This window comes from Ochotona curzoniae, unplaced genomic scaffold, assembly GCF_017591425.1.
Source record: "Ochotona curzoniae isolate NIBS_2020 unplaced genomic scaffold, NIBS_Ocur_1.0 contig_832, whole genome shotgun sequence".
NCBI classification, from domain to species: Eukaryota; Metazoa; Chordata; class Mammalia; order Lagomorpha; family Ochotonidae; genus Ochotona; species Ochotona curzoniae.
The window spans coordinates 1,804,919-1,822,009 of record NW_024466580.1 but is presented as its reverse complement, the minus strand read 5'-3'; the positions used below and the strand labels follow the sequence as shown (position 1 = coordinate 1,822,009).

At 44.6% G+C, this 17,091-nt stretch overlaps 1 protein-coding gene across 5 annotated transcripts in view; it reads right to left on the bottom strand.

The window, feature by feature from the left end:
• The window catches only part of OPCML (opioid binding protein/cell adhesion molecule like), a 1,160,546-nt gene that overhangs the window by 240,605 nt on the left and 902,850 nt on the right, over window positions 1-17,091 (bottom strand). For all 5 annotated transcript variants that reach the window (XM_040992656.1, XM_040992654.1, XM_040992655.1 and 2 more), the window contains one exon: window positions 5,014-5,246. In XM_040992656.1, the coding sequence (XP_040848590.1) occupies window positions 5,014-5,246 (233 nt within the window). The remainder of the gene's footprint in view (window positions 1-5,013; window positions 5,247-17,091) is intronic.

Below are 17,091 nucleotides of genomic sequence, written 5' to 3'. Positions count from 1 at the left end.
TCGCAGTTATGCAAATGGCAAGTGAAGACAACCATCTCTGCTTTGCAGTCTCCCAGGGATGGGTGTGAAGGCCAGCGGAAACTTCGACTGTGGGATTGTGACCTATCTGTAACGAATTAGGTAAATACATGGAATTCATATTACTCTGCCGTAATACATCCTTCGGCTTGTTACACTGGAGATCTCTCTCTCTTTTTGAAGATTTCATTTGTTTTTATTGGAAAGGTAAATTTACAGAGAGACAGAATGATCTGTCCACTGGTTCACTTCTTAAATAGCCGCAATGGCTGGATCTGAACAGATTCAAATCCAGGAGCCAGGAGCTTCCTCTGGGTCGCCCACGCAGGTGCAGGGTCCCAAAGGCTTTGCGTCATCCTCTGCTGGTTTCCCCGGCCACAAGCAGGGAGCTAGATGGGAAGTGTGGCAGCCAGGTTACAGACCAGTGCCATATGGGTTTCTGCCACTTTGCAAGGGGAGGGTTAGCTAACTGAGCCAAAGGATTTCTCCCTTTCAGGAATGTTTTCTTTTTTTGTTGTTGTTTTGTTTTTTTTTATTGTTGCTTACATTGTATTATGTAGTACAGTTTTATAGGCACTGGGGATTCCCCCCACCCCTCCCATACCCCTCCCCCCATGGTGGATTCCTCCACCTTGTTGCATAACCATAGTTCAAGTTCAGTTGAGATTCATTGCTTGCAAACACTTGCCTAGCATAAAGTTCAGCGTCTTATTGCCCAGATAAGTTCAGTGGCCTCTTGGGGAGACCTTCTATGGTCAATCCAAGTCACCTGGGCAGTGTTTGCCTCATCCCCATCCTGGCCTGCGTGAAGAAAATTGATGAGCAATATCTCCGTGTGTCATTGGCGTGTTTGTATCCCCTGCTCTGCTGCCCTGTTGACACACGTGTTGAGTCCCTACAATGTCTCAGCCAGTGTGCTCTGGGCTGGAAACATGCAAAAGTGCACCGTGAGTCTTTCTGTCTTTGAGTAGTTAATTTCAGAAAACGTACCTGCTCTGCAGCTAGCAAATTCGCCTGATAGCTTAAATACACCATTTCCAGGATGAAACAAGCACCTGTTCTCTAGTCCTCCAGTACCTGTGCAATGCTTGTGTTTGCTTTGTCCATGAAACTACCAAGGAAGTTCCACGCTGTTCTCTGAGCAGAACACAGGATCCTACTGCTTCAATTACTAGCCAGATCCTTTCCATTTACTTAAAAGATCCAAGTGAAGTGCATTTAATCATTCATCTTCCAAGACATTTAGATCAACACTCTCAATTTCTACTGGAAAATATCTTCCAGCCACTTCTCTGTGGCTGCATGGACACCCACAGCTCACTCTAATCACACTGCATGGGTGACGGGAGCAACCTGCAGCTTCTCCGCTCTCCAGCTCGGTCCCTACAAGCCTGCCGGATTAATGTTCCCTCCCCCACTAATCTGATGCTACTGCCTCCTTCCTCAGATTTCCTGAACACCTTCGGGTACAGGGTAGATGGCGTTATCACCTATACGGTGTCTGCAGTGATGCTTTCAGAGTCTAGGAAGTTCCCCAGGTGGCGGTGACACTATTTTGATGAAGGCAGCATGTTTTGGAGAAGAAAACAACTTGGTCGTGAATGCCATGCAAAGTGTGACAAAGGCCCCCTGATGTAACAGTTCCGGCCAGCCAGTGACAGAGCACAGTCACGGCAGGAGGGACACAGCAGGCACCCCACCCTGAGACTGCAAGGCCGAAATGACGACATATTAATTTTCTCAAACGGAGAGAAGGTAAATAAACATTGTGTGCAGTGTATATATATATATTTATTTAAAAGAACAAGTTGCAGCTCGGAAATTTTTCAGTTTTTCTCATTACAAAATCAATAGCCATCAGCAGTTTGAAATTAAAGGCAAGATTAGGCCTCAGTTTTATATATGCCTTATTGTATTCCAAAAGCTTTCTACTCGGTAAGATAAATCTTCTTTAAGAGGATTAGGAAACTTTCATTATCTTTATCTAACCTGAACTAACACTAAGTCTGAAAAATTAATCTATAGACTGGACAAATGCCGATAGCTGCTGGGGAGACCGAGGGCTCTTGGGCTTCTTCCTGATTGTGTATTAGGAGCTGCACGTCCACAGCGTGGCGGGTCAACTGGTTCCCAAGAAAGAACCAGGCATCAGGGTGTGCAGACTGAACCACTTCTCCGTAGTCACTCCACAAACACAGAGACGCACCAGCCAAAAATGGCTGCAAGGGGAGGCTCCCCGTCCCTGGGAGCCAGCCTTTTGGACGACTGGGGGTCAATTGTAAGCAGCTCAACCTGGAACAGCAAACATGGCAGCCCTGTCCCTTCCCTATCCTCAGGCTCCATCCTGAATCTGGGAGATGCACAGGGCCACTCCGTGGGCTCCCGCATCTCAGGCAGCAACTGTTCCAATGGCCAGCTGGGACCACAGCGCAAGCATCCCTGTGCCTGCAGCAACCTCATGGTGGCCACACCCTCTTTCTCCTGCTAAGTGTTTGTCTGGCTCTGCCCAGTATATCTTTGCAACTGCCTGGCAGTTTTGCATTTCAGCATGCAATTCCTGAGTTTGAAGACATTTTTGCAGTGACGGGTATGGAAGTGCCTGTGAGGCCTCGCTTCCCATGCTGGTAATTTTAACTCCACTGCAGAGCAGTGCAAGTGGCAGGCAGGGCAGTGACAACCCACAGTCCCTGATATCTGCACTGCTCAGTTTGTGTCAGCTGCCTCCCCTCTTCAGTGCTCCCCCCATCTTCTCAGGAGAGGCATAAGATGTGATGGCTGTCTCTATGCCCAGCCGAAGGCTGTCATGTACTTCCAAGTTTGTGATCCTTGTTCGCTTAAACGTCCAGGTGACATATACACACAGTAGAAACCAGCAGGCTCCATATATGCTTGTTCTACGGCAACTTCCTGGACAATCTGAGAGCACATAACACTGAAGGACGGGCTGAAAGGCTTGGCAGAAGCAAAGCTCTGAGAAATATGGCAGTCTAGGACTTGCTGTGCAATGGAATTGCAGGCAACAGCACTATGGCCCCATGCTAGCCATTATAAATGGCTCACAGGACAGCAGGCATGCAGCCAAGCCTGGATTTGAATGCCTAGGTTTGAGACACATTTCTGGCTCCTGAGTCCAACCTGTTGCCACTGCACATGCTGGGAGGCAGCAGGTGCCTGCCCAAGGGTTCCAGTCCCTTCCAGGCAGATGCACAACCTGGACTGGGCTTCTGGCTATGGGTTTTAGCCAAGCCCAAAACAATCTGCTGGGTGCACATCTGCAGAATGATACGGCAGGCAGGAGCTCTATTTCTGTGCATGCATGTGCCTCTCAAGTAATAAACAAAAACATATATATACATACATATTAGTATACCATATTAGTATACTGAAAGCTATAATGATCTATAGAGGCTGCTGTGGAGTACTCTGGCCAGAAGGAAAAACAAAACAAAACAGAACAGACAACCTGAATTGTACCAGTGACTGAGACAGACACACATGAACCCCTAACCAGCCTCTGTGCTGTACTCAGCTGAAAGGATTGAATCACACTACATATTTTTTTTCATACTATATTTTGTATAAAGCAGACATAAAGAGCTCTACCCTGGGGTCTGGGCAATAGCCTAGGAGCTAAATTCTCACCTTGCATGTCCCAGGATCCCTTATGGGTGCCAGTTCATGTCCTGGCTCTTACACTTCCCTTTCAGCTCCCTCCATGTGGCCTAGGAAAGAGCAGAGGTTGACCTAAAGCCATAGGACCCTGCAGCCACATGGGAGACCCAGAAGAAGCTCACGGTTCCTGGCTTCAAGGTTGGCTCTGCTCCGGCTGTTGAGACTTGGAGAGTGAACCAGTGAATGGAAGATTTTTCTGTCTCTTCTCTTTGTAAATTTGTCTTTCCAATAAAAATAAAAATAAATCTTAAAAAAAATCTACCTTGGCTAAGGAAGACATATGCATTCCCAAAACCAAAAATGGCAGAAGGAATCTGATAAAAGGCAGTTACTACAGACCAACTCATGCCCAGGGAACCTCTTGAGAGCACAGCGCTTGCCATCAAGCTGCCAGCTCAGATGGCCCTAAAGGATGCCCTTATTTGGCAGAGGAAGGATGTACCATTGAAGGACAGAACTGGTCTGTTTGGAACTTCATTGCAGCCGTGAGCCAACCCCTGACATGAAGTAGTGATGGCAGCTGGGGTCAGCTCAAAATAGGCACGTTGGGATGCTGTCTCGCTTTTCATCTGCATCTCTTGAATTCTTAATGAATCTCTTTCACCTAAGATGCTGACATTTCTTCAATCCCTTTTATAAAATCTACAAAGTGAAATTTAAATTCAAAACTGCCTTAACATGCACCTATATGATTATTATGGCTGAACTCCAGTGATTCAATATTTTTATGTAGAATGGGAGATGTTAAGGCTTTCGGCCTCGGTACCCTCCACACACATGCTGTGTTAATTATACGATTTTATTTCCAATGTTGACCTGAAGAGACCACACTGATGCCATTCCTTTTGGATCTTGGCTAAGGGAGACTGAATGGATGTGGCAGCAGTGTCTGGGTCCTGACAGGTCAACAGTAAAAAGCAAGGCCAGCAAGTGGTCAGAAGTAGTCTAGTCACATCGTTTCCCATCACGATAATTAGGCTTTTGTTACACACCCTCCGTACTTATCTGCATGTAAATGTCCTTTACCCTGGCTCCAGAATGCTGAGCAACTAAGCAAAGCTTGGCTGCCCTCCTGCCATACAAACCATTTATTGGTGAGAATGAGAGGACTAGAGATGAAACTGAGAAATGCTGAGAAAATGCTCTGAATCCAGATTAGAACCTATGAGATTTCAGGAATCTAAGATGTACGCTCCACTCGGCGATTTAACAGGCGAAGATCGCTTTGTGACATCACACGGGAGTAGAAAGATCAAACACTCCTGTGGTTCTTTCCCTCCTTTGCCAACTGGCAGGCCAGCTCATGGCCCATGTGTGTCTTACCTTGCACAATGAGGTGGACCCGTGAGGTTTTGGGGTGATTGTCTGTCTGCACAGAGCAGGTGTAGGGACCTTCGTCATACACATCCACATTTTGGATCATGATGCTGTACTGGGTTGGCGTGTTGACCAGGATGATCACACGTGGATCTATGGACCACTTGTCATTTCCAGCATAGAGGATTGTGCTGCGGTTTAGCCAGGCCACCCGAGTGACTCTGTCATCTATGGTGCACCTGTCAGTGAGGCAAGCAGAGAAAAAGGAGCACGTTGAGAGATCATCTCACACACATACAGTTCATTCTGAGCAGCAAACGAAACAACAGGACAGAGAGCTGAGAGAAGATAATTAATTATTGATGAAACTTCCTAAATGTTAGGTAAGAGCAGACTGAAGCATCCTGTTGAATTGATGATCCGAAAGCATTTTCATTTGATTTAGAAAGACATTACATGGCTGTCGTGGCTTTTCCTCTAGTTTTTGCCCGTAGGCTTATATGAAAATTAGTTTATGTTTTTAAGCACATTTACCACCTTGTGGGAGCAGCCACTTAGGGGGAACTGGGGAGAGAAAGTGGATCAGTATTACAAATAGGTCACAGATAACCCGCAAAGCAAATGCTAAACTTGCAGTTAATCAAAAACTTGAACACTTTTTTTCCCTCCAGGTTTTCCAGGAGTTGATAATCTCCTTCTACCTTTAAGCCGACCAAAGCCTGGCCATGACACTTCATGACATAAATTGGTAAAAATCCATGTGTGAAGCAGAGTCATGGCTGCCTCTTGCAATTACAATGAAGGGAAGGGGAAAGCTATCAGAAAAGTGGCTCTTCCCTCCTACACTCCTCCCCCTGCCCCACTAGAGAAAGAAGACTGTTGTTATCACAGCAGCAAGCCGACCTCTACCTCTCACCTGCTCACCCCAACAATTCCTGGCTAGGAATGCAAATGGAATTTGCTTTTTTTGATGTGCATGACCTGCAGGCTATCAAGCCTCATGCAGAAAAGAAAATGTGCCTGCCTGGCAGGAAGAAGGTCTGTAGATATGCCCGAGGAACTTAGAGCCTGGAATGGAACCAGAAAAACAAGGAGTTCTTTCTAGATGCGGATTTAGCCCACAGGCCCAGGGTGCATGCAGCCCCTACTGTCACTGCCCTTGATGATGCCAGCCAGTGGGCTGACACCCTGGTGGAGGGCGGGTGAGGGTTCGTGAGTCTTGTGTCCTCATTTGATTACACAAAGAACCAGTCCGGCCTTGCCTTGACTTGTGGCAGTGGTCCTGCAAACAGCACTCAAGATGTAGATGACAAAGGCCAAGGACACTGGCAAAGTGGTCAGTGCGACACAACATTAGTGATCCAGGGTCTCAGAGCACTAAAATAAAAGCATCCCTTGAAAAATGGAAATAACCCAATCCAGGCAGGTAGTTGTCCCAGTAGGTAGAATGGATGGCATAATACTGGCTGCCAGTCACCACTCACCAGTCACCAAGGCCTTTAGGTCTCCCCCTGTCATTTAGAAGGTACAAGTGTGGGGAGATGCAGGATTTGGCTTGGGTAATAATTAAGTTCTTTCAAAGCATGAGAAAGAGAGATCATTGCTTTCTAAATTGTCCTTATTGCTATTTTTTCCCTACATACAAAAATAAGTAAAGCATATTTTTGACCTGTTAACAATTCTAAGTGAAGTATATGTTAGTCATACGAAGATCCTAGAGGGTGAGATCAGCATTCACTCCCCACCCACTGCCACTGCCCTCGAGTTACCATAATGGAAGTGTTCTGTTACCACTCATTCCCTGCCCTGCTCCTTGTAGACACACCCTGCAGGTACAGAACTTGTGTTGATTTCTTTTACCAAACCAGTCACATTGCAATATAAATAATCTGAAGAAATGTTACTTCCTTTCACCTGACCATAGGGATTTCTACACAAGTACTTTCCATTCTAGTTCTTCATTACTCCACGGTAAATCTGCAGTCAATGAGGGGCGTTCTGGGCATCAGTTGCCTCTTCTCTCATGACTTGATCATGTGGGTACCATCAAACAGAGCTGCCCCTTCGTGTTTAGGTTCACTATTACTACACGGAAAGCGGAAGTCATGTTGCTCCCTCTGCATCCTGGAGCCCTTGCGTCTCTTTCTGCTGTGACTGACTGCTTCCACGGCAATTTTCTACTTCTCTTTTGAAGACCAAATCTTCCCTGCGCCTCACTTTCAATTGCATTTCTTAGGGGAAAAACTGCGCTTACTCTCAGCTGGAAATGGTCCAAAAGGGCTAAATTTTCTTAATAACGGTTACTGTTTCAGAACTACCAACTTCATGTTTGGATGATCCGAATGGGTTGAAATTTGAACTTTGTTCTAATGGTAGAATTCTAGCCATCAGCAAGCCTGGAGTAGGTAGTAGAAGGAGACAGTGTGAAGGTCCCTAGAACCTAGAACCACACGAGCCCAGGTGGCCAGGGACAAACAAGCATCCTTCCTGTGATTCTGGCCATCTATTTAACGTCCTATCCTTTTGTAAACTAACATAAATATGTCCTGGGGTTGGGGATGGATGCTTTAGTCTCCAAAAGAGAACTAGAAATCGTTATGGGTGGGAGAAATCAGAGGGAAAAGAGAAGGGCACCCAAGTGCCGAGAAGACAACAGGAATTCAATTGTTGCATCTAGTAAGGCCCCGGGATCCACGTTGTTTCTGCTTCAACTTGAGCTGCTATTGTCATCTTATGCCGCTATAGAATGTATACTTGAAAAATATTTTATCAGTGACATATCATTTTTACTTGCGGTGAAAATGGATATTGAAATTTAATTTATTTCCTGTGACCACGAAGCTCTAACACATGCTTTAAAAATAGGTTATCATCCCAAATGTAAAGTTGATACAGTGTAGATGTGCACGTTAAATAATAATGAAATGTTAAAAAGTAAACTTTTATTTCAAATGTGGCTCCTAATTAGACAGATGGGATTTGGGCTTAATGAAATGGATAAATATCACTTATTGTTAGAATAACATAGAACTGAGGATTAATTATATTGCTGGTTTTGCTTTTAGCGAAGTCTTGTTCACATAAGCAACAAGATGGAAATGAAAATTTTTATAGCACTGCCACTCAATTCTTTGAATGTCTTCCAAGATACATGCCAAAAATTACATAGTTTAATACAGCTTCAAGAATTATTTTAATGACCTCACAGCTGACAACTCAATTAGTTCCTTTTTCAATTTCTTTTAAAGCAACAAATTGGAAAATACCTGGCTTGCAAAGGGTTTTGTAACCCGGGATTAGATTAATTCAATTCCTCAGTATCTGGAATGTATGCTGATAACATTTCACCACTCTTATCAAGTGCCTATTAAGGACACGCTACTCTTTTGCCAGATGCGCCTGTTTTAAGCCAGGGCACTTAGCAATGTGGGGGAAGGAAAACGCCCATTTGAATACACTGATTCACAGGACCCTCCATATGGAAACAGCTCTTTTCTCCAGCTCTAATTCCAAGCCACAGAATGTGCGGAGAGCGCCGTGGGGTTATTTTGGATGCAGTAACGTGCCACTGCCATTGGCATTTCTCTTCTTTACTCTGGTAGGACTCTTCATCAAGCCGATACCCTTTTGGATGACAGTTGAGAGATAGAGGTGACAGAGTAAAGGAAAATTGTCTCCTAGACAATTTGTGGTCAGAAGATAGAGGCAGAATGACAAAGTACCAGAGGCACGTTCTTGAGCAGATTGGCTTTAGAGAAACAGAGACGTTGAGGCGCATTTCCTTGCAACCAGCACTGCCCTCCTGAAGGAGCAACAGCTGTGGATTAAGGGCAAGGGAAGCCAGTGTACATTATCTCAGGACCTATCAAGGGCTGACCTTGAAACTCATCAGTCCAAATTCTCCTCTGGGGCCAGAAGCCACTCTAGTGCCCTTGGGAGACTTGCCTGGTCCCTGTATGAACACTCCCCAAGGTCAGGATGATGACCTAATGAGTGTGCTCTCAGCCCTCGGGTGACACAGAAGGGTTTGGAGCCTGTAGTTTGCAGAACGTAACTGAAGCTGAGGAAGCTCAGCGGAGTGGCGATACTGACAGTTATTTCCCGCAGGAAGTTCCAGTGCTTAGAAGAAAGCGGAGTTGCACGGCTCCTTGCTCTCTACCATCGCCGTAGGTCCCCTGAACAGCAGGAAGAAGAACTCAGTGAAGGATTTCAAAAGTGTGCTCAACTCTTCATCGTCACTCGGGCTCCCTCCCTGCTGCTTGTGGCAGCGTCCTGGGCTCCCATTAACAAGCAGCACATAGGGGAGCATTTTTGATGTCAAATAAGGGGGAGCCAAGAAGCAAGCTGAAGAAGGTTAATGATGGCTTTCTGATCTCCTGAAAACTGTATCTGATAGTTAAGACTCTAACATTCTAAACTCTACCTATTAGACCTTGATAAACTAGGATTCATTATAATTCTATCATAAGCAGTCCCTTAAAATTGTAAATTGCTCACACACCAGAGCTTTAAGAACATTATATATACATAATTTGAATGTGTATATATAATGCATAGCTGAATATATATGTAAATGACATTATTATTTCCACGGCCATCCTCCGAGATGCACTCCATTATGACTCACATGTTACACTTGAGGCAACTGAGGCACTAAGACATTCAACAGCTACCATACAATCTGCAAGAAGTTCAAACTCAGACAGTCTGGTATGGGAATTTTCATATTTAATGGTTCTGAGGACCGAAGCAATGAGCCCAGCTGGATTTGGCTGACATCATTTGATTACTTTTCCTCTTGAGTGTAGGGTAGGAGATAAAATAAGGTAGAAGAAAAAAATCTTACTAGAACTTACTTCCATATACCCCAGAGCCTCATATAAATGCATTTGAGGATGGATGGAAAACAGAGATGGGCAGAGCAAAGCAACACTTGGAAACGGTCAGAAGGCAAGCGCCCGCAGGATCAGAAAGACAGTGCCTCAGTTTCCAACTGCATTGCAGGCTGTGCCTGGCTAAAGATGCACGCATTGGTCTGTGTCCAGCAGAGAAGGTGCAGTTAGAGGAAATCGAACCCTTAAAGCAATGGACTTCAAACCTCAGCTTGGCGTAACAACTCAGACCACTCAGCATTTTGTCGGACTAGAGGGGACCTGGAAATGGGTGTTTCTACCAGGTTCCTGGTTGTGGCGGCATTCGGGCTCAGAGATCTGCTGTCTTAGAACCACTGCCTGCCTTTGGGAAACCAGGCAAGATATGAATTAGAATTGCAACCGACATGATCGTCCCTTTGAAAAGTGAGATTTGTTAGCTGTGATGTTTTTGTTACTTGCGTTCTCTACTTTTGCTTTTATTTTTAGATTGGCCTCTGAAAAACGCAGAATTAAAAAAAAAAAAACACACACACACACAACATGATTTGTTCAACAGAATGAGTGCCTAATATGTACCAGACGACATTCTGGAAGCTACGAATAGAAGCAAATAGGAACAGCCTTCCCACTCCCTGAAGCTATATCTGGTGAGAAGGGAAGAAATCATACAAGCATGCATATAGATTACCTCCTGAGAGTGATAGACCATGAAAAATACAGCTGGGAGGGGAACACGGATCACTGTGGAACATGGGCATTTGGGGAGCAGAGAGGTAAGAAGATGCCAGTTTGGGGCCTGTGTGACAGATGTTTAAGATGCACATTTGAAAACTCGGTCTAACTGAAAAACAAGTCACATGGCATGTACATCTGCAGAGAGCTGCAGGCACTTGTATGTCATCTGGGTAGCTGGAGGACTGGTCTTCTAAACCAGACTCACTGCTAGTGTCCTTTACTATGACAACTTTATAGCCATTCATGTTGAAGGAAATGATAACTGCTATTTGGGGAACCTGAGGGTTAATTAGATACTACTTCATGTTTCTACCTTTGTTCTGGGATAATACCTAAAATGCGATGCATAGTTCTGAGACCCGGAAGTTTAACCTCTAATGCTGACTCATTGTTCGAAGCCTCCGTTTCCTTTGCAATGTGGTGTTAGCAGCTCAGGTCCTTGGCTTCTTCATGGAATGCATACTAAATTGTCAGCGTTTATATCCTCATCTTCTAGATGGCGGGCACCGCATCGGTAGCAATTCCCTCAGTGGTGCTTGCTCTCTTTCTCACTACCTGGGGTCTCGCTCGGCGGAGAGTTGCTGATCAATACCTATTTAGAATGATTAAAAGATGTTAGACCAAGTTTTTCAAGCTGGCATCAAAAGCACTTCCGAGAGGTGAAGGAAAGGCCCTGAGGGACCGGTGTGGGCATGAACGTGTATGTGTGTGTCTGTGAGTTAAAAGCACTGTGCATTCACACACAACAACACATACAGGTTTCCTGTATATTCTTTCCAACCCAGTGTCTTCATTTCCATTCTAACCTGGACAAATATTAACACACGCATATTCTGGAGGAGGAAAGGCAACGATCCAACATTGTCTTAAGCGATGAAGAAAACCACACAGGTCATTTCCCTTAGAAGTCAAGCATTCCGCATTAGGAGAGCTGAGTGAGCCCTGTTCTCAGCAGGATGAGCCATTACCGGGGGAGAGCCAAGCTGTCCAATGGCATCACAGCCTGCACTGCATCCTCATCACAATGTGCAGTTTCACCTTAATTCATCCCAATGAATGAACGCCGTGAGTTTAAATCTTAGTGAGTTCATAAGTGCACAACTGGTATTTTCAAAATACACTTACAAATATAAGCTTCAAGCATGCATACATGGTATATGATCATATTCTATAAACTGCTTCAAAATTCTATGATGGTGGTGATGCTGTGGCTTAGCTGGTAAAACTGCAGCTTACAACAATGGCATCTCACTTGACGCCACTTCATGAGGTGGCTGCTCTACTTCCGGTCCAGATGTCTGGTAGCAGCCTGGGAAAGACAGTGGGAGACGGCCCACATGTCAGGTTAACCTCCTGGGTATGGCCTTTTGTCTGACACAGCACTGGCCATAGCAGTCATCTGAGGAGTGAATCAGCTCTCTCTCTCTCTCTCTCTCTCTTTCTCTCTCTTACAACCACCCTCTCTCTAATTAAGATTTTCAAAATAAACCAATCTTTAAAAGATACTGTCACTGGTGGAAACATGTAAAACCTTTCCTGTTCCCAAACCTAGACTGTGCTTTTAATGTGTGCGTCTAGGGACAAACACTCTAGTGAAGATGAGGGCTGTCTGTTAAAGTCTGACAGGATGCTTCTCCAAATATCCTTTTTAATATTAGCTGGGCTTTATTTCTTTGCTTGTTTTTCCATTTGCAGTTTTTAAAATAAATTGAGAGCTAGCTACACTTCCATTAACAAGAGGCTTACTGCATCGAGCCTCATCGCATTACTCAACATCATACATCAAAATGTATTTAGGATGCCAGTTCTAAAAGTGGGCCGAAGAAGATCTTGCTTTCAGAACTCACAGAGCGATAATGAATGAATTTCTTAAAGAAAAAGCAAACAGAGAAGACAGAATGAACTATTTTTAGATCAACTCCCAAGGTACTCTAAATTGCAAAAGCTGTTCTCCTGGGAAGCTTTCACTGCTCAGTCATTTCCTAAGTTACAAATGGAGTCAACTTCAGAGCATCTGTAACGACCCTAAATTATGTAAAAAGAAATTTTATGATTCAGATAGAAATTCCACCAGAGTAATAATTCTGCTAGAGCTAATATTTGCTGATAAGATACTGGTTGAGAATATATATGAGAGACTCTGTAGAAGGCTGAAGGCTGGCGCTGACTGCTTGGAGAGGACGCAGCACAAAGGTCCTCAGTAGGGCAAGAGACTGACTTTGATGAAGACTTTGGAAAGTTCATAAAGCAATGGGAACAGGGGCCAGTGTTGTGGCATGCTGGGTTAAACTTCCCTTTGTGACACTGGCATTGCCTATCAGATATCAGTTTGAATCCTGGGTATTCTGCCTCTAACGCTGCTCCATGATAATGCTCCTGGAAATGTTCTTGGCCCTGGCTCTGGTCTGGCCCAAATCTGGCTGTTGCAACCATTTAGGGAGTGGACCAAGAGGTGGAAGATATTTTTCTCTACATGTCTCTCTCGAACTCTGTCTCTCAGCTTTTCAAGTAATTAAATCAATAAATCAATCAGTAAGAAAAATGGAATCAAATAGTAAGTTTATTTTGGTGAAAACAAAACAAACAAACAAAAAAACCCCACATATTTTTTTAAAGATTTATTTTTATTATTTTTTTTCATTGGAAAGGCGGATACACAGAGAGGAGAGACAGAGAGGAAGATCTTCCATCCGATGATTCACTCCCCAAGTGAGCGCAACGGGCCGATACTATGCCAATCCGAAGCCAGGAGCCTCTTCCGGGTCTCCCACGCGGGTGCAGGGTCCCAAAGCTTTGGGCCGTCCTCGACTGCTTTCCCGGGCCACAGGCAGGGAGCTGGAAGGGAAGTGGGGCTGCCGGGATTAGAACCGGCGCCCATATGGGATCCTGGGCGTGCAAGGCGAGGACCTTAACCACTTGCGCCACCGCACCGGGCCCCCCACATATTTTGTAATGCACACTTTCTGTGAAATTTTCGAGGACCTCTATATACAGGGTTTTAAAAATTATTTGCACTGCCATTAGAGTATCTTTAAATTTTTCTTTCAGTCTGATTCATGCTGGATTGGACACACAGCAGCAACACACATAGAGAGTGTATGACTGTGTGTGAGTAGGAGAGACACTGGCCAGAGCAAGCACGTACAAATGAAAGCAAGGCAAAACCTGGGAGAAAACAGAGCAGTTGAACTACACCATGAAAGGTGCCAGGTGTCCTGAAAGCGAAATCACCGGAGGCAGAAAATCGTCCGCTGAATGATGATGTGCTGCGGTCTCGGCCATGACCGATGATGTATGAGTCCGTCAGAACGGTGCTCATCGGGTCCTTATGCAGGCACCGCGACTCCTCACCCCCGCGAGCACAGTGATGGCTCTACCTGAATACAGAGAGCCACTTCCCTGGACACGCAGCTCGAGGGAGGCCAGCCGACTGAAGGGAGTTCTGAAGAGAGGGTCTGACACGAGGAAGGAAAAGGAAGGGAATGATTTATGTGGAAAGATGGCTTGAAGAAGAGGTGGAAATTGCTTACAACTACAAAAGAGGGGTTAAACTGCATGACTGTGGGAGGAGAGGGGAGGGGAACGTCTATCTTGGCAACAGAGGTAAAGCTCAGCGTAGGAAAACGCAATTACGAACATAAGAGGAGGCAGAGAATCAAGAGAAAGCTCTTGGAACAAAATAATGAATCACGGCCCTGGGTTCCTCTTAGTCTTCAAAATGCCTTATAAATCTGTGAGGAGTGGAAGATGGAGTGGGGAGGGAGGAGGTAGAGGATTGCTGCCTTAGGTTCCTGGGGAGGCAGAGAGGGAAGCTACAATGAGTATAACAAAAGAAGCCATCTTACTGCTCAGTGGCTGCCTCAGGTCCTCAGGATCCAGGGCAGGAACTGAACACAAGGACCTTAAAAGACTCCCTTGGGGAATGAGTGCAGGGGACACCTGCTCAGGAATGGCAGCTCAGATGTTCTCTGGCCCAGGGCAGTCACTAGAATTAGAACAATAAATTCTTTCCTTCAAAATAGCTACAACAGACGATTTTGAACACAGTGAAATACTTTACGTGATAGATTCACTAATGACCCCGATCTGATCATTGCACATAGCACTAGAATATTCTGTAGCACACACAAATATGAGCACACACATCATGTGCAAAATAAAATCTGCATTTATTTTAGAAGATTCCCTATCGTGCCCATGGGTAAGATGACAATGGCAAGTTCACCTATCTATGTAACAATTATTTATTAATCACCCATTAAAGGGGCATCAATAATAAGATATTGAGCAGGAAATTTCCTTCATGGACATTTTAAGCCTGGTAGTGGCACAGCTAACAGACACAGAAGAGGAAACAAACTGAACTGTGCTGAACCCTGGGGCGGTTGGGTACTGTTGGGAACACAGGCTTCCTGTTCAGGTATACAGCCTGGATGAGGTATCTCTGAAGAAGCAACAGTGGGCATATGGTTGCAGCCTGAAAAGGAGCACTACGTATAGCGCTGTAGACTGAGAGGAGGGAGACGTGCAGAGTAGATGTTGAATCACACCATAACAGAAGGATCATCAGAGTGCAAACAGAGCAGGTGAAAGAAAAAGTTCAAGTCCCACAAGGCTAACAGGTGCATGTCACTGGCACAAAGTTTGCTTCTTCTTCCAGGTGCAGTGGGGATTGCTCTAATGTGCTCTCCTGGCAAGACCAAAGTGGACCATCTCTACAGAATGCATAGGCATGAGAGTCCTGTGATTAGCCAAGAGGGGCTGCAGCTGAAAAGGAAGGGCGAGGGAGCCAGCGTGGAGGAACAGTTGGGTGTTGAGTAAGGAGTGATGTACTAACAAAAGTCTTCAGAAGCCGAGCAGCAAAAGGGAAGAAGAGCGAGAGATGCAAAGGACAGAGTTTCTCTGAAGGTTTGTCCTGTTTCTGCTCGTTTGCATTCATTGCAGAAATAGTTGCTGCTAGTGTTTTTGCAAGCAAGTTTGGAATACCTACTGGGTGCTAGTGCCTTTCATACTTTGGTGAGTCCATAGATCCCATGTATATCTAGGGATGAGCCAGCCTGGTGGGGAGAATGGGTGGAGAAAGGGCATTGGCATTCTAACAAGTTAACGAGCTCTAAAAAGCTCTGTGATTTACACTGATGTGCTGGGGACAAAAGGCATTTATGACTGATTCTAGGTTCTGGTGACATAGCTGTGAGTGACACAAGGACTTAATCTTCTACCATTTGACTATATGAGTATTTATAGTGATGAGACTGGCCTGACTAAATGGGAGCAAGGAGATAGGGCATAACTCAAGCAGCAGTGACCACAGAGGAGCTAAAGCATGTGCAGGAAGGCTGTTTCACATACTGGATCATAAGAGAAGAAAATATTAAAAACACAGGTACTTTGTGTAGCCCTGGGAAAGCAAAAATGCAAGTTGCAGACAACATGATTCTATACATGGAAGACCAAGAGACTCAGTACAGAGACTGCTAGAACTTATACGAGAGTTTGGTAGAGTGGCAGGGTACAAAATAAATGAACAAGAATCAATAGCCAGAGTGTACGCAAACAGCCCCAAGATGGAAAAAGATCTAACCAGCAGGGTACCATTCAAAACAATACACAAGAAAATGAAATATCTAGGAATTAACCTAACTAAAAATGTAGAACACTTCTTTGAAGAAAACTACAAAAAATTTCAAGAAATAAATTGAAGAAGACCTCAAAGGATGGAGAAACATAACCATGCTCCTGGATAGGTAAAATCAATATCATTAAAATGTCCATACTACCAAAAGCAACATATACATTCAGTGCAATCCCAATCAAATTACCCAAAACATTCTTCATAAAGCTGGAAAAAATGATACAAGGGTTCATCTGGAAACACAAAAAAGCACAAATAGCTAGAAACATCCTGAAAAATCGGAAGTTAACAGAGGGGATCACAATTCCAGACCTCTGGACATACTATAGGGTGGTGGTCATCAAAACAGCCTGGTACTGGCACAAAGATAGAGAGGAGAATCAATGGAGCAGAACAGAAGCAACAGAAGGAAACCCACAGAGATACAGCTAAATAATCTTTGACAAAATAACAGACGACAATCCAGGCAAATGGGAAGGTCTCTTTGATAAATGCAGTTGGGATAACTGGTTGATAACCTGCACAAACAAGAAGATAGACCCGCTTCTCTCACCATACACTAAGATAGAATCTAAATGGATAAAAGGCCTAAACCTACATCCAGAAATCTTCAAACTTTTGGAAGAAAATGTTGAAAACACCCTCCAAGATTTAGATGTAGGTCCTGACTTCCTAAAAAGAACACCAAAAGCAATAGCAATTAAGACCAAAATAAATAAATGGGACTATATCAAACTAAAAAGTTTCTGTACAGCAAAGGAAGCAATCAACAAAGTGAAAAAGCAACCCCTAGAATGGGTGAAGATCTTTGCACACTACATAGGTGATAGGGGGCTAATC